Genomic DNA, 18,330 nt, shown 5'->3' on the forward strand with positions numbered 1-18,330 from the left:
AAGGTTTTGGTTAGATTCAATCTTATACCAACGGCATAATAATGTGTGGTTCCAGAGAAACGCAAAAACAACACGCCCATCAATACTTTCTTATCTTTATATTTTCCCACGTCACAACAGTAGCCATAGGCTCGCACAAAACAATTATCTTAATTGTTTGGTCTATTTAAATATTTTAGAAATCAGAATTTCTGCACATCACCAGAAAGATTTCATCTTTGTATATGATTTGTATATGATGGTTGTTATGACACACTGGAATCTGACGGAAGTTGATGCGTCATTTAATGGGTATAGCCTGGGGAAATGGGGCAGGTTTTGGTATCTGCAACATTCGTCATTTATGACTCAGTGGGAATGATGTTAATCAGCAAACTCAGTGTGGGTGAGCACCTGTCCGGTCTTGCACTCCACACCTAGAACAGCTTCACTTTTTGCTCTGCATGTATGCTTTTGAGAACGATGGAAATATATAATACCCATAACGAATATTGGCAAGGTTCCATTACACAAATCCTATGTTGACAAACATTCAATAGTCAGCAATAGTGAGCTCAGTGATTATGCAAAGCAGTGATATAGTAATTCAGGGTTCAAATCATGCATTCAGTTTGGATGGCTACTGAGACTAGGCAGCAGAACAGGGTCTACACATAATGCTACAACAGGTCTTTTAGTCTCAAGAGACTAAAATTACAGTGATATTGTCTTTGATGGAACAGTGTTTTGCAGTCAAACGATTTCACTGTGAGTCCAAAATTAAGTCCAGTGTTTACCTCTTATTTCCTATATTTTCTTCATTATCAATGCTATTATGGATTACTCTTGGATTACGCTGCACAAGCTGTTTGGAGAAATTTGACACCAATGCTTTCTTTGGAGCTGTCAAAAGATGGCAGTTAACTTCAATTGTTTGGGAGAAGGCTGAGATTGAACTACGGGAGCTAACTTGCTGTGTGTTTGGTGGTCCTATGAACTTCAGTGGAGTTTTGATTGACATAAGGGTGAGTAGATGACTGAAGTTTGATTTTGGGGTGATCTGAGATACTTTGGGCATGGAGCAATACTTCACTTTCACTTTGAACATTTTCATTTTTTAATAAGTAATGCAAGCCTTGATATAAGGCATTGAACAGCTGGCCCCTAACTTTAGCTTCATTGTTATCACTGGTGTTAAGATTATTTTCTCAAAAAATACAAGCAAATTCACAGACAGGCTGAATTAAAAAAAAAAATTGAGTGCAATGGTCTGAACATGAGGCCTAATCTACTGTATGCTGCCTAATGAATGTAGCCCTGCACATAAAGGAATTTTAAAGGGATCATTTTCAGAGTTCATATTTTCACTCACACATACACACACTCATACGCACACACGCAGCATCCACACATACCAGATTTGCAAATTCCAAAACCGGCGCACATGCACACACTCAACACATACATGCTCGTCATAATGAAAGTGAATCAAATGTTTAAATGTGTAAACACTTGAAAAGCAGCAGAACTTCATGTCTTTGTCCTCTGGGCATGTGCAGACCAATTAGTAGGCATGGTAACGAACACATTCACTCTCTCACTCTCACCTCCCTCTCTGCCTGGCTGTCATTCCATGTTTCATAGCAGCCACCGTTGCAGCCACTCCTGCCTCAAAAGCCCCAAGGCAACAGAGCTCAGTGACTTGTGCCCCCCTGCAGCACTCATGTCTATTATAATGAGGTATCAAGAGAAACTAGTCGTAGCTCTCATCACCTCAATTTTGCCACTACCACATACCCACCTCAGTTTGCATATTGGCCCAACAGACCCACAGAACCCACAGTAGCACTTCCCACTGCCGTCTCTCACCTGGACAAGAGGAATACATATTGTCGCCGTTGGGTGAAAACCTTGCATCTCAAAAATGTCAATGTTTTAGGAGCTAAGAAAAACAGCGTTGTTTTTAGCTTCTATGCAATTTTGAGTTTATCCAATGGGGTTTGAAAGGGTTTATATAAACCAGAGAATGGCAGATTTTTCTGAACCTATAGAAGAAAATGTAATCTTTTTTTTTTTTGCATTACTATACAGCTCAAAGTAGAGAAAGACAGGAAAGACTGGGAGAGAGAGAGGGCTGATGACATGCAACAAAGGCATGGCACGCGCCCCAGACCACCGAACCACCAGGACACCCCAGAAAATGTAATCTTTTAACTGAAGTGACAACATGACAATCACCAAAATTGGAGTTATGAGGTTTTGACATGAGGACAGCGATATGTGTCTACTGACTAAGTTTCAACCCTATGATTACCTCTGAGCTTGTGAGCAAAGTAAGGGTCAGATACAGAGACAGATGGCCCCAGATGGTGAAGGTGGGCAGCCACACCTCTGCCATACTCACCCTCATCACTGGAGGGTAAACCCCCTTATGTACTTCCTGTACACCTATGCCTGTGTGACAAAAAAAAATATTGATTTTATACTACCTCCCATATGGGGGTGTGCTCTTGAGTGCATTTGTGAGTGTGTGTACGTGACTTGAATTGCCTAGTATCTTCCCCATCCTCCTGCCCCACCGCTGGTCAATCCTGGAGCCTCCAAATCTATACTGTATACAGTAGCTGGTTCTAGCCCAGAAAACTAGTGAATCTTTAATAAATCCTACTTTGCTGCCAAAAAGCACAGAACACAACTGGCATTAGCTGGTGAGAGGTGAATACAGTGCATTTTATTCAACTTTCATTGGTAGATCAATAGAGAGCCATGTGAGAGTTAGCATTCTCTCACATGGATGGACAATCTGATCTGTATTCAGTGACAGCCTGCTCTACATGCATACACTGTTGATAAGTCTGTTAAGTTTGTTTTAATACATATTGGGTCTTTATCTGACAAATCTTTCATCTGTATGAATTGTATTATGTTAATGAATTTGAATGTTTTATGACAGAATCGTGTCATCAGTGAGGGTGATAAATGAACACACAAAGCCCAATAAGGAGAGACTGTAGGACGGCTGAACGCAAATGGAAAACCAATAAACTACAAATTGATTTGGACATTCTAAAAGATCATATGACAAGATATCAGGAAGGTGTCAAGGATGTAAGCGCCGCATACACTGTTCTCTCTTTTCTGTCTCTAAAAAAACTCTAAAAAGGATCCTCTTCAGAGTCATAGATTGAGTCCTGTCCCCCACTCTGCCACACATAAAATTACCGAGGCTTCCCAAGAAAGGAGTGAGGAGCTTCTGGAGTATTTCTCTGATAAGGTGGAGAATATTAGGTGCCAGATTCTCCCCCAGCACTTTTCAGCAAATTGCCATGGAGACCCTATAGTCAGTAGACATCATTTCACAGTTGAAATCCTCATCATGCTCCTTGGACACTATCCAAACTGAATTTCTCACTCAAAGAGGTCATTGGTAGAATTCGCACATACATTCTATCTATCATACATAGCTCATTGAACTCTGGTATGGTCCCCTCTTACTTAAAGCATGCCATTGTCCAACCTCTACTGAAATAAAACAAACCTGGATCCACTCACTCTTAACGATTACAGAGCTATGTATCTCCACGCTGCTATTTTTAGCCAAGCTACTGGAAAAAGTTGAGTCCTCGTAGGTAATATCTTTCATGAATTGATTCTCCTTGATGTTAGCTTGATCGGAATAGGGGTCACTGACACCGTGTTTAATTGGTTTAAATGTTCTGAATAGAACTTTCTCTGTTGTGTTTTGCAACTCCACTTCTTCTAAAGCTGTTCTCAAATATGGTGTTCCACAAGGGTCACTCCTAGGCCCACCATTGTTCTCTATTTATATGCTTAAGCTTGGTTATATCATCTGTAAACATAATATTAATTTTCACTGTTATGCAGATGATGTACATATACTGTATATATTGTATAAAACCAGGAGACTCCAGCACTCAAAGTTTGGCTTTCAGATATAAAGTGCTGAATATCCTAAAATTTCCTCATGCTTCATGGAAATAAGTCTGAGATTGCTTTGTTTAGCCCGCCAAACTGCATCAGCCAGATTCAAGACAATACTGGAAATCTGTCCAACAACATTAAGCCTGTAGCCAATAATCTGGGTGTGGTATTTCATTCAGACTTTCAATGATCAGAGTAAGATGGTTGTTCAGTCATGTTTCCTTCAGTTAAAAGGTATTTCTGAAATACAGTCTTTTTTTTTTTTATCCCTTGAGGACCTTGAAAAAGTTATCAATACCTTCATCTCACATATAGACTATGTAATTCCCTGTACTCCTGCTTTGGTCAGAGATTCATTTCCTGGTTGCAGTTAGTGCAAAATGTGCCAGCAAGTCTTAATCAGATCAAGAAGACAGGATCATATCACTCCCATTTTAGCAGCTCTACACTGGTTGCATGTTAGTTAGTGATTTTAAGATTTTACCAATAACTTTTAACACAGCAGGGTCTGTCTAGTTTTGTAAGTCTCCTTTTTTATTTTATTCTCATTTTATCTTTGTTTAGGCCTACTTTTTTATTCCACTTTTTTGTATCTGTTACCTTATTTGTTTGTAATGGTTGTTTGAGAAGGCACAACAGTAGGCTATATAGTTTATTATTATTGTTACTAATATTTGTTATTGTTATCAGTAACACTGCATGCCTTTGCTGTTCTGTGGCCTGTTCTTGGCCAACTCCTGTTTTACCATGGCCTTATTATCCTGTATTTGAAATGCTGGAACAGTTGGAGCACGTATTACACATGTACCAGACCAAGATTGGCAACGCTGAGAACCTAATATACACAAAGGTCTACGCAGACACCCCACCCCATCAGCTGTTGTTCTGACGCAAAAAGAGTTGGAGCTCCAAGCTGGAGCCGTGCTGCGATGAGGAGTGGCTGATTTCCATAGAAGAGACTGAGCAAGTGGGGACTCCCCCAGATAGGGATCCAAGGAAATGCAAATTACAGATAACACAACATGTTGAGACTAAATGCCCAAACGTCTGTGAAATGTAATAACTTTGATTCCTGAGATTCTAGAGGTAGCAGTGGGCCTAATTGTACATTTCCAAGAAAGTGTGACCAGGCTTACTAGGGGCTTTGATACCTTGAATTACCGACTACACCACCTAGGGAATTGCACCCCAGGGTTCTATGCAATACTCCTTTTCTATGAAATGCACACAGGTACATTTGTAATGAAACAGAGACTTGGTTTCAAGCTCACAAAAAAAAGTTTATTTATTAAACGTTAACCGGTGAACGAGGGACACCGGAAGCTGCTATGGAAAAATAACTTTATTTGTAACCACAATATAAAAATATGTCTTTTAAGATTGTTATATTAAAATGGGTAAAGTACAAAAATGGAGAATTTCTTATATAAATGAGGATTTGCGTACCCAAGGGGAGTGGAGAATTGAGGGAGGAGGCCGAAGATAGGGGAAGACTTGCTAACAGGACAAGGTCAACGACGTACCACACCACACGTGTGTGTGACCAGGTCACACACACTGCAAAAGGTGAGCAAAAGGTGTTTAGTGCAAATTTAACTCTATAGCATGCAAGTGATTCAGGGAAGGGCCCCCCTACGCTGCCAGTCCCTGTCAACATGGCCAAACTCTCCTCAGGGTCCACAAAGGGCAGTTACCTACAGCTGGTTTGTCATCTAAACAAAATGAAAAAGTACACAAAACAAATTAAAAAAGGTATTCCCAGACCAGACAGGAGGTAGCTCCACACTACCACCACACAAGTGGCAATGCCGGACCACGTCAGGCACTTACGGCAAAATGAAAAACCAAACCATAAATATAACTAAGGCATGACAGCAGGGGCAGTAACCTACAAAAAGAAACAAAATACAATAGTTACTGTAGTTTGAAATCCAGACCATTACAACATTACACAAACTAGAAAAAAAAAAGGAAAATACCTCTGGCACATCAAAACACCACCCTGTAACCGGAGTCAGAGACAGAGAATCAGAGACAGGGGAATTCCTACACTCCTCTGAGTGCTATACTGGGGCTTGGCATTGCTGGATCATCCCTATTTGAGGATAACCATTAGTCAACCAACAAAACCATTAAAACCAAGAAGAAAGAAAACACGTTACCTTGGTCCCCATTCAGTCCCAATCTAATGGGAGCCATAAGGGTCCAGGCTGATCAAACCTATAATAAGGTGAACCAGTCAGTGAAATCGTTTGGAACCTGCTATCATTAATTTGCTATCATTAATTAATATCACTCATCTAGCATACTAGGCTTACCGTCGGCTACAAGCACAGGAGAACACTCGCCTGGTAAGACCATCCTGACCACGTGACCTCACATTCTGTTTCGCTCCATGGATCAGTCTGGACTGATAGCCACCCACATCGATCGTATGTATGTCACACAAACGGACAGGGATCTACCTGTGCTCTCTACCTGTCACAAATGCATATCGGACAACTGATTCAAATCTAAAAGAATCGGACAGAATATCAAGCAGTCTGGTCTGCTCACCCACTTGTAGAAGGAATAAATCCTTCACTTAAATAGATAAGTAAATAGCACTTTCCTTCTTTCTTTTCTAATTATTCTTTTTGTCTAAACTAAAACTACAATAAAATATGGTAACATGCAATAAGATCATATAAAAATAGCTGTTACAAGAAAACCCCACCTTAAAACACTGAGTAAATTTTAGATAGCTTAACGTTGTCAAGCATTGAGGATGGAATAATATTGGTTTATTAGGTATTTGATGATGTTATTTTGTAAAATATGTTTTTAATTAGATGGGGTGACATGAATAAGCATAGCCCAAAAATGCTCACACTCGTGTGGACACACTTTAATGTTTCCTCCGGCTATCATTTAGTGAGAATTATGAAAAAGGTCCTTGTCCATGTCCTCCTACTAGGAGGACATGGACGTGACCATAGAACGTGACTATCAACATGTCCATGCACTAGCAGCGAGGATAGTCTTCACAGTATGTAAGAAAATACCATCGGCAAATAACCACCACGATTGAAAACCCGTCCACCCATGACCCATCCATTTTTTCCCTACAGGCACATTTACGGTTATCTCTAAAGAACAGAAGGTCCATTTGGATTTTCTGATTGTCGCATGTTGATGACGACATGTCAACGAAAATATACCTTTAGTACTTGCGAGGTTGCATACTTTACCAGGCTTCACAACATATTTAAAAAACCTAGGTAAGTGCCTATGTATATATTTCCCATTGCATACTTGCGCTTAAGAGGCTAAACCACAGCAGTCATGCCGCAACACAATTAGCTGTTAACGTTATTTGCTTCCTTCGTCCAAGTTAGTACTAGTTAGTTAACTTAGTAGTTCGTCTAACTAACTTAACCACAGTTACTGTATGTTCTATATAACTGACATAACTGTGTGTGGAGGTCTTAATACGAAACTTTTATTTCAGCTAAAGCTAGTGCTGGCTGCAAAGGCATGAGTTGTTTTTGTAAACCGCAGCTCTCATTACTAGTGAGGGTAACTGTGAACTAACTAATCGAGATTTAAGTATTATTAGAGTGAAACAACAACGGTTAATCTTATAACCTTAGCCCGACTGCTCTCGGTTTCTAGGTATGTGGCTGTGTGCTTCATCTCAAAATGCATGCCGAAGGTAGTTTCATGCTTCCTTGCTCGCAAACAAACGCCCTATATACCTCAGTAGGATCCATTCATTTCAGCATACAAACAAACCACAAAAGTAGGTCTTATCGATCGATACAATTCTTTTAAAAATGCAGGCAGCAGAGAGTGGGGCGTCTCTCTGGTTTCCCCGAAGACAAACGAATAACTGGCGATCCAGATTTAAAAGCTGACATTGACGTTTTAACAGCCACTGTTTGGTGGATTGAACGCATGCTGAAATAATGAGTGGATCCTAATTTGACGTCTTGGATAGGCAATCATGTGCCATGCAGGTTTTCATACCAACCAGCAGGTGATTTTATTGATCAGTTCCTCCTCTGTTGAAGGTGTGTTATTCCGTGGAAATCACTTGTTGTTCTGTTGACTTTAGTTGGAATGAAATTGTGCATTCCCTTGGCCCTCCATGGCACATAATTCCCCGTCTCTGGTCTAGTTCAACGAGCTGTGTGATGACGTGTAGTCTAATTTGCATGTGAACAAGGAAATACTTAATCAAAAATCCACCCTAGGCCTAACAGCCACACTTAAAGAGAAAACAGCCTGAATTGGGGCTAGTTAATCATATTTGTCATAAACATCCTGCTGGTTGTAATAGATAATCTATATAGAATACAATGTACCACAGCCAGGGAGGAAAAAAAGGCAATTTTGTCTTACTAATCACCTTTAATCATTAAAAGCATGTGAGTTTGTGTGTGGGCTTACCTTTACTTTGACTATATCTGAGGTGAAATGCAAACTTTGCTCATCAGAAGTTAATGATAAGAACTACTTTCACAATACTTTATCATATTAAATACACAGGCTACAATCTGAAATGCGTCATTCCAGTGTAGCTGTGGCATCGCAGTTAACAAAAGGGGGAAACTGTTGTCAGGAAAAAAGAAATGCAAGAAGAGCCTGGATAAAAAAATAAATTAAAAAAAAACAACAACCAAAAAACAGAACACAGAAACAGGGAGCAAAAGATAAATAAAACTGAAACCAAAGGCCATATTTGCATATTCCAAATGCTCCATGACATTTCTTAAATATTTTTTCCTTTCAAAAGCAGCTCATTAGTTTGACCTGTTCTGTTCAATCTTAACACCTTAAGAGCACTAATTCTGTCTCATGTGACACTAAAATCAATATTACAACAACCACTTTCCAGACATCAGACATTACTTTTTTTTTTTTTTGGCACTATGATGTCATTCATATTCTTATTATTTATTTCCTTTCAGGAAATGTCGTCTGTGTGTGGCACAAGCAACGGCTTCCAAGATGCAGGTCAAGAGTCTGCAGAGAAACAGGCAAGTGTAATCGGTCAAAAAAAGTGAGACATCCAAAGATGTCTCAGAGGGAAACTACAAAATATATAGGTTATCAATTAACTTTGACAGCAGTAATTATCTATGCATTGATTATATTCTATGATAATTTGGTGTTTCCATTACATAGATGCAGAAGTAGTGCTGCAACACTACTATAAAGCTTTGGAATTTTATAGTATCAGGCAGGAATACATATTTTCTTTTTTTTTGTAAACAAGGAGTAATAGCCTAAATAATGGTTATATTTCTGAGACACACAGATTTTTTTGTTATTTTGTTATTTATATAAATTATTGTTAGGTTAGAGTGGTAACATTGTCCTACAATTAGTGGGTTAACAATTCTGGGTCAAGTGGTGGTGAGCCCCCAGATCAAATTTCACTCACTGCCAGCAAGTGACCAAGGGCCATCCTGGTAGTAATAGAGCTGGTTACGATAGCGATGCCACTTGAGTTCAACTGCCACCTTCCACTCATTTCCTGCTCCAGCTGCTGGAATGCATTAGTCACAGGTAGAACCACATGAAATCGCGTGGGAAATTGTGAGAACTACGGGCCGATCGCCTTCCATTTGTTTGTTTGTTCATCCATGTGCTGCTGATAAAATGTCAGACACCACTAATTGGATTTTGATTAAACATGGGGATGGTGCTCTCACCACTTTCCCTGTGGCATTTTTGAAATTGCACTGATTGTCTCAAGGCGGGGCGCTACATTTAGTGGTTATAACAAGGTGACTTATATTTGTTACTGACTGGCAGTGAGTGGGGCTGCAGCATTTTCGGGAGATGACATCGTTAGTGTTGCCTCGTTCAACATTGATTTGGAGTTCTCACAGACTGTTAGTGTTTTGGTTTTTGAGACATTGTGAAATGTGTTATTATATGAATCATCCAATTTTCCAGAGTTGCATATTTGTACTTTTGAATATTTGTGTGGCCTATTATATATATTTTTATGGATGGTATTGTCGGTCGGTCGGTCGGTCGGTCGGTCAGCCGCTCTGTTCACCACTTTATGGCTCACATGGCCCACAGGGAGTGAGACTGCAGACTCTCAAGTGGGAGACCAGAGTTTGATTCCCGGCAGAGACGCTTCCACAAAATTCAATGTTGCGAGGCTGCAATGTCTTATTCAGCTGACAACACTGTAGCATCCTCCTGGGAATTAATAAAGTGTCTAAGAGTTTATCTATTTGTTTGCAATATTAGAGAATGTCGATGGGTCTAAAAATGTAGTAACACTTCTTATGCAAGAGTTAGGAAACAGTTTGAAATGTACATGTGATTTTTCAGAGTAAAGATTCTCAGGCCTCATTGACTTCCACTTGAATTGATAAGTTCTGCCTCAACAACCAAACTTGTTGAGGGAAGTGTTTTTAAAATGGATTGAAAGGTCTCCCAGTTCATGATAAATTACATAGGCTTCTTAAAAAAGGGGGGATCTGTCTCTTTAAGTTGCTAATACCACGTGTCTCAACAGCTCTTGTTTGTGTGATTGTTGCAGGACAAGGAGCATCCTCGCGTGCTCATCCCGGAGTTATGCCGACTCTTCTACCAGCTGGGATGGGTGACGGGGACAGGTGGTGGGATCAGTCTGAGACGAGGGTTTGTATGCAGATTTATTTTCTATTAAAGTTTATTTGTTTTTTTGTTTTTTTTCCCAATCTCCACTCAGATTACTTACATTTCTTCCACTGCTTCACCATACATTTTGATTTCACATTGACTTAACTAATAGCTCCCAGTGGCTTGTCAAAATCTGTTTGTTGAATACTGCTGTGGAGATTTTTTTCACGAAAAGAATTTGTATGGCCCCAAAATTCTCAAAATATGCAATGAGGTTGATGTGAGGTCAGTTTTAACATCGCTGTCTTGGTAATGTGTGCAAATCGAGGCTGAGGTTTTGCCATGATGAATTACAATGCATATACAAACTGATGACTTTTGAAGGCTTTTTAGATACAACTTTGGACTGTATTGTTTTGCATGGGAGCTACAAAGTAAGCACCACCCATTACAATATCACAATGAGAAATGAACTGGTTGAAATCGGGATCAGCAGCCATTTATGTAGGCTAACAGAGGAACCTGATGAGATTAGGAAATAGCTATAACACTGGGAATCCTCCTTGAGATGAAAGTCAATAGAGAAATTCAGCTGGATTTGGATTTTCCTGACTTCAGCTTCATGTATGCTGCTATTTCATTCAGATAGACAGAAACATTCTGCATCTCAAAAGTGCCAAAATCATTTAAAGGAGAATTTCTCTGAACTACATTGTTAAATGATTTGGCATCATACCTTGGCATTCTCAAGGAAATCAAGCCATTGGAATAGAGTATTGATCTCCACTGCTGTGCTTTACACCACATTTAAAATGGTTACAGACTAAGCCTTTCTCAAACTGCTATATCAGTTCTTAATCTGGCTTTAATTACTACTTCCAATTTATTTCCTCTCCTGAAACATCCACCTTGGGTGTATTTTTCTTGGCAGTGCGGGTATTCATGTAGTGCTCAAAACAGCTAACGAGAGCTAATATAACTGGACTATACAAGAGAGGCTTAGTTTGGGCCATTTTTAATGTGGCCATTTAAATATATATTCAGACATCTGTCATCTCAGTTTTGAGTTTGGAAGCACTTGTTTTCACTGTTGCATTGGCCTTTCTGAAAATGAGTTGGAGTCTGGAGTGGCCTTGCCAAGCCTTGCACTGGAGATCAATACTCCTTTAGAGACAAAAGGTATGATGCCAGATAACAGAAGAGTAAAATGGCATTATACTCTAAGGTCAATGGGAAAATGTCGAGGCTCTTGACTTTCAGACAAAAAAGTGCTGAACTTTGAGGGGATCAAGTGAAGTTGGCTGTTTTACACTGCAAATCTATTGATTTTTACATTACTGATCTCAGGGTTTTTATAAAAAGTTCGCTGGCCAAGGCCCTAGGATGTAAAACTATCCTCCAATGACCAAACAGTGGGTTAGGGAAATATGTCAGAAAAAAAAAAAAAATCTAGGGGAAACACTGTCACAGAAGTAAAAAAAAAAAAAATACTTTTAATAACTGCCTTTGGGATTGGGTTCTTTATGGATGGTTGAAAAGGCTTTCGTGAGCATTTCTTTTAACAGTTTGTCTTAGTCATGGAGTTTGAGCTTGGCAAACACCATAACATTTTCTTTGAAGCAAAGAAGAAAAAGCTGACAGGAGTCCAGTTTCGTGCCGGCTTTGGAAGGCCATGATGCTCCATCATTTCATAACAAACTGTCTCCTGTGAAAATGACACTGGCATCCCTTTTCAATTGTCCTCATCCCTCTCAATGATATTGATATACTCATGTTGTTCCTTGTATAACCTATAGAGACCAGATCTACATTGCACCATCAGGGGTCCAGAAAGAGAGAATACAGGTGAGCAGGTTGAGCATTTTTCCTGTCCACAGCATGCAACTTTGTTCTACTCATCAGAGATATTGATTCAAAGTGTTGATGAAGTGGGATTCTGATGATGAAGATGAGCATGTTAGGTTTTTGGACATAAGAAGCTGTGTGCATTAGCTCATGCCTTATTCCTGTTTCTGTCACTCAGCCAGAAGACATGTTTGTGTGTGACGTGGAGGAGAGGGACATCAACTGTCCGCCTGCCTGGAAGAAGTTGAAGAAGAGCCAGTGTACCCCGCTTTTTATGAACGCCTATACTATGAGAGGTGAGACTCTCTTATACACTCACCACCACTCTCTGTGAATTAGTGATGAAATCGATCAAGAAGGGAATGCCACTGAACTTTTGTCTTGAATAGTTGGGTAAAAAAAAGCGGCAAAGCAAACTGTACAAACACCCAAAAAGTGGCTACAGGTAGCCTGCTAGCGAAACAATACTGACGTGATTGCGGACTATGGCCGAGAAACTGCCTTTTCTGGCTTTTAAATGAAAACTATTTCACTCGTATGGACAGTTACTTCCTAATAGTTGGATCGCTACAATAACAATACAATAATCTGAATTTATCAATCTACCCAGGCAGAAAAAAACAAACCAGAAGCGCTATTTCTGGAGGCTTGTGCGAAAATCCTGTTTCAAACTCTGAGCCAATCAGTGCTACCTTTGGCTCAGCAAGGTCTCATTATCCCGTTATGATGAGAATTTCTCCAGACCTTTGTCGTTTCACCGCAGCTACCCAACATTACACACTCCATAATGTACTGCTGCGCAGAGAATGAATTGGATAACATAGAAAAGATGACTGTGGGTTTTCACTAGTATTTCTAATGCAAATTCTGAATGGAAATGTCAAATTCTGATGAAAGTTCCTAAGTTTCGTAAAAAAAAAATTATGTTCACTTCATGTGGAATGGTTTTTTGTCCTAAGAAATTATGTGACAAATAGTGATAAAAACACATTTGTCAAATTAATAATGGACTCTTTCCTTTTTCCTTGTTGATACATTTTGTGTAGCTGTTAATCCGGTCATTTTGAAGTTAAGACAAGCATATCTTCAGTCTACAAAATCAAGGTCTTCCATTCAGTGTCCTTGGGGAAGCTCTGGTTTGTGAAAATGTATTCCTTTAGATAATATTAGATAATATCAGTTCAAAATCTAGAATAGAATGCAAGTTAATGAGTCATACATTACAGTTGTCTAATGATGCCGCTATAATTAAAGGTCAAAATTTTAAAGTCCTATGTGACATCAGACACCATTTGTGCAATTTTGATTCAACTTGGAGGGATGGTGCTTTTTGGCACTGTGATCTGGTGTTTAAATGGAAATGATTGGCCCGATGGAGACGCTATAATTAAAGGTCAAAATTTTAAACTTTGAAAGGCCATAACTGCTCCACCAACGATCCGGCCTGGTTTTGATGAAGGCTGGAGGCATGATGCATCTGGTTCCTGATTGGTCCAAGGGCTGCCTGCATCATTCGTAGGGGACAACATGTTTACTGTTGCCTTGTCGCAATTAACAACTGACGAAGAGAAGACAAACAGTTGACAGAACACAAAAATCTAAATCTGCATTTCCCATGCTAAAATGCAGAGGCACAAGCAGTTATCCACACCCACTCCAAGGCTGCTGTCATGGCAACGCTGCTGTATCCCGGCAAAGAGTTCAGGATAACGCACCAGGAGATGATCAAGGGGATTCGTAAGGGCACCTCAGGCACCAACCATCGGTATGTAATGTAGTCTGGAGCATCAAGAATTAGCAGACTCCAAAGAGTTTCCAAGCATTTTCATCTCTGAATAAAGTCTGTGTTCTTGTCAGTATCTTGGAACTTGTGAGCACGATCTCTGTTTTCCATTATTTTCACGATTCCATTTTCCCTTTCATTTTTCTTGCATGTATTTTTGATTTTCTCTTCACTGTAGCCTAGTTTCTTGTTTTTTTTGTGATTCACTATTTTCTAGTTATAGTTTAAGATTTGGCATTTCAAGTTTACAGAGAATGTGTTGGTAGTGTTGTACCTGTTGTGCATACAAATTAAAATAGGAAAAATGGCATTGAAAATTAGCCTCATTGGCATTTATCAGTGTATTCCAATTCATTACTAAAAAATGCTCTATCCACTTCACCGTCCTTGACCAATGAGCTAAACTTAAAGTGATTAAAAACTGAGGAAAATGTTAAGTAAGGTTTCAAACCCGATTTCTTTTCTTTCCCATACTCCAAACTTGTTTGCTCAATTTCCTATGAGATGGAACATGTTACCTAGTATTAGTCAACTCATTTGGTTATGAATGGTTAAAATTGACCCAGCCAATAAATCTTGTTTGATGACTCATGTTAGAGGCATGCAGTTTAGCACAATGGTACAGGATGACACCTCCTACTTTCTTGATCACATAATCCTAACACAGGTTGGTTGCGCACAAACACACAATAACAATGTTGGTTTTACAGAGGTACTTTTACTTGGACCAAAATCAAAGAGAGACACCCTTTTTAGTAAGCTCGGTGAGCCTGGCTCACCAGACAAGTTAAAAGTCTAGGTGTCGTTTTAGATTCGGATTTAAGTTTTAAACCCCATATTAGTAAAGTGACCCGGACAGCTTTCTTCCACCTGAGAAACGTTGCCAAAGTACGGCCATTTTTAACACAACAGGATGCTGAGAAACTAATTCATGCTTTTATCACTACTAGATTAGACTACTGCAATGCACTATTTACTGGTCTCCCAAAAAAGTCTATAAAGAAGTTCGAACTCATACAGAATTTTGCCGCTAGACTTTTAACTAAGACCAAGAAGAGAGAGCATATCACTCCTCTGTTTAGCTGAACTGCATTGGCTCCCTGTTTCTTTTAGAATTGATTTTAAAGTCTTTTTAATTACCTACAAACTTAATGGCATAGCACCTTCATACATCTCTGAATTTTAATATCCTATCAACCACAAAAAGCCCTTAGATCCTCGAATGCTGGTCCTTTAATCGTGCCTAGAGTACTCCACAAACAAAGCGGGGAAGCTGCTTTTATGTATTATGCACCAAAACTGTGGAACGCCCTGCGCAAGTATATCAAACAGGCAAGCTCTGTGGACATTTTTAAAAATGAGCTTAAAACTTACCTTTACTGGAAGGCTTTTAGCTAACTCATTTTTATCTTGTGCCTACACAAGTTTTTATTTGATTTATTTTATTAATTTTATTTCTACTAATTGGTTTCAATTTATTTTCATTTATGCTGTTGTATTCATTTGTTCTTGCCATATTTATTCGTTTTTGTTTTAGTGCTTCGAATGTAAAGCACTTTGAGCTGCATTTTATGTATGAAAGGTGCTATACAAATTAAGTTTTATTATTATTATTATTATTAATATTATTATTATTATTATTATTATTATTTGTTTGCCTTTATGTTTGGTTTGTTCCTTGTGTTTTTACACACCCACAACCAAATTGTACTTTTTTTTTTTACTATCCAAAATAATTAGTATATGTTTTTCATAGGAATATTAGAGACAGCATTAAAATGTTATTGCCTCAGACATTTACCAGCCAGTGTGGTAACTGATTTATTCACCAAAGATAAATCTTACTGCCGTTTGGCACTGAAGGATGGTAATGTCAGACCCTGCACCCACAGGTACGATGACACCCTGGTAGTGCCCATCATCGAGAACACCCCAGAGGAGCGGGACCTGAAAGAGCGGATGGCTCGGGCCATGGAGGAGTACCCAGAATCCTGTGCGGTCCTCGTCCGCCGACACGGAGTGTACGTGTGGGGCGAGTCCTGGGAAAAAGCCAAGACCATGTGAGCGTTTGCCTCCGAGCACTAATACACTTCTTTGATCTTGTTGACTGACTGAAAATATTCAAAGTATTCCCATGAGAATTCCCACCAGTGTAGTGTTTTAGTTTACACATTACCAATATCATTGGGTGTGGCTGTCAGTTGATTACAATCACCTGTTTATTTACTACAACCACCTGTTGTTTTCATACCAAGATGGCCATGTGGTGATTTAACAGAATACTATGAATAGTTTGTGTGTGTGTGTGTGTGTGTTTTTGTTTATGTAACAAAGAAGATGAGGTGGAAATTCTTCACACATAAGATTTTTGTATTTCACTCATCCAACTCACAAAACTGCTGTATTTTCTAGGTGTGAATGCTACGACTACCTGTTCGACATCGCCGTCCAGATGAAGCAGTGTGGACTGAATCCCTCGGCCCTCCCAATGGAAGAGAAGGGAATTGTCTGACGCTGCCGCTGCCGCTTTTTTTTGAGAGACATTCGTTGCCGAAAGGTCACTGGAGTTCAGTCAGGAGAACACATTGTAATCATTTGCCTTTCAGACCGGTCTGGTTCAAATTTGATGGAATTTGATGGTAAGAGCAGATTGAGACTTGAATGAGATTGAATGGCTGTGATCCGAAGGCAACTTGAGGTATACTGCTTAGCACTGTGGGGTAACTCCTGAGCGAGCGGCTGTCAAATCAACGTCCTCGGGTTCAGACGCTTTCCTATTCAGCTGTGATTGCACTGAGTCACAGTCTCAGTATGTCATGCATGAACATACTGCACATCTCAGTTGGTCTGTAATGCATTTTAGTCGCGTTTGCTTTGATCAATAAAAATGTATGCAATGTAAATACAGTCAATTGTAGGTGTATTGATTATTCTTTTTTGTGTTTTCTTTTAGGTTTTCCCCCGCCATAAAGTCCCCAATCCCTAATCCAAAATTCTAAATGTTAGGTTTTTATAGGTGGAAATCCAGTCTTTGTTTAAAAAACAAACAAAGAAACACCTGCCTTGATGTTTTGCTCATTGTGTTCGGTTAAAAAACAGCTTCAAAAAGCTTTTTGAAAGGACAGCAACAAACAGACAAATTCCTCTATTCTATTTGACAAAAAAAAGTCTTCATGAGATGCATTCTGAAATATTTATAACACAACAAAAGAAACAAAATGTGAGAGGGTTTATTTGATAGCCAGCTTAAACCTCTAATCAAAGCAATATTAACAGAGGAGTTGCTGTAAATCTGACATCAGCCATAATTGTTTTAAAAGCCCAGCTCTGAATTCAAATGGGGGGAGGGGGGGAGCTTCACCACAGAAAGTCAAAATGTGGGATTCAAAACAATAATTTTTCATCCTTAACTGACGTTTTGATGCGAGGCAGACAGAATGATGGCTAATTGTTTGTGGAAGCTACAAAACTTTACGGATTATTAAAATAGCAAAAGACCTTACTTGAGTTTAGTTTATGAGCAAATTTATAAAAATACTCATATACTGCTATGTTTGTAAATATTGTCTAGGATAACACATTAAAACTTCAAATTTAATTTCCAAAGGTTACACATAGTTTATTTTTGACTGTGTTTCATACACATTGCATCCACACAAATAAGAGTATGTTGTCAGTCAAACTGCCAGGACATCTTCCCATGAAAATACAGTGCAGTGTAAATGGACTCCTGCTGTTTCCACGGACATTGTTCTCCTTTCATTCCAGCAGTCGGCTAGTGATTTAGTTGCTGGCAATCACAGACAGAGCCTGTAGACCGCTCCGCAGCATGCCTCCGGTCTCCTGCGTACTCATCTCTCATGAAAGCTGGAGTTATTCTTCTTTTAACAAGCTCCCTCTGCTGCCACCGTCCCATTGCCTCCTCCACTGTGTTCACTCAAAACAGATAGAGCGCAGTCAAATACACCGCAGGCTCTTTAAAAACAGAAACAAAGAAAACCTGCTTTCTTGCTGGGCTAACACTGCCAAGATTACTCATCGTCTGATTTCCAAGGGATTCTCTCCTGGTAAATTCACTTGCAAAGGAAATGTGAGGCGTCAATATCGGCCCTTAACATGAAACTAATGTTGTAAAGCTCACACGACACGTTCTGCTCAGACGGGTTCAGTGT

At 39.4% G+C, this 18,330-nt stretch overlaps 1 protein-coding gene across 2 annotated transcripts; it reads left to right on the forward strand.

Annotated features, from left to right (window-relative positions):
* The first annotated feature begins 628 nt into the window (after positions 1-628).
* Positions 629-17,051, forward strand: apip (APAF1 interacting protein). Of its 2 annotated transcripts, none has more exons than XM_071547069.1 (8): positions 629-1,004; positions 8,874-8,942; positions 10,469-10,569; positions 12,327-12,375; positions 12,554-12,671; positions 14,005-14,140; positions 16,051-16,218; positions 16,571-17,051. In XM_071547069.1, the coding sequence occupies exons 1-8, from the start codon at positions 714-716 to the stop codon at positions 16,668-16,670; spliced, it is 1,032 nt and encodes a 343-aa protein (XP_071403170.1). In that variant the 5' UTR covers positions 629-713; the 3' UTR covers positions 16,671-17,051. The 2 variants fall into 2 exon arrangements, with proteins under 2 accessions (XP_071403170.1, XP_071403171.1); XM_071547070.1 differs by lacking the exon at positions 629-1,004 and adding an exon at positions 7,042-7,181.
* Positions 17,052-18,330: the final 1,279 nt, after the last annotated feature.

The sequence above is a fragment of the Centroberyx affinis genome, unplaced genomic scaffold (assembly GCF_046629955.1).
Source record: "Centroberyx affinis isolate AG114_WGS23_722 - 3 ecotype Tasmania unplaced genomic scaffold, CSIRO-AGI_Caff_v1 ptg005644l_1, whole genome shotgun sequence".
Classification (NCBI taxonomy): domain Eukaryota; kingdom Metazoa; phylum Chordata; class Actinopteri; order Beryciformes; family Berycidae; genus Centroberyx; species Centroberyx affinis.

Excerpts from the sequence above, each read along its gene's own strand:
- apip (XM_071547069.1), top strand. The coding sequence starts at position 714 with ATGGAACAGTGTTTTGCAGTCAAACGATTTCACTGTGAGTCCAAAATT. Across the intron at positions 10,570-12,326 it reads GGGATCAGTCTGAGACGAGG|AGACCAGATCTACATTGCAC; the intron begins GTTTGTATGCAG and ends TATAACCTATAG. Across the intron at positions 16,219-16,570 it reads TGGGAAAAAGCCAAGACCAT|GTGTGAATGCTACGACTACC; the intron begins GTGAGCGTTTGC and ends TGTATTTTCTAG.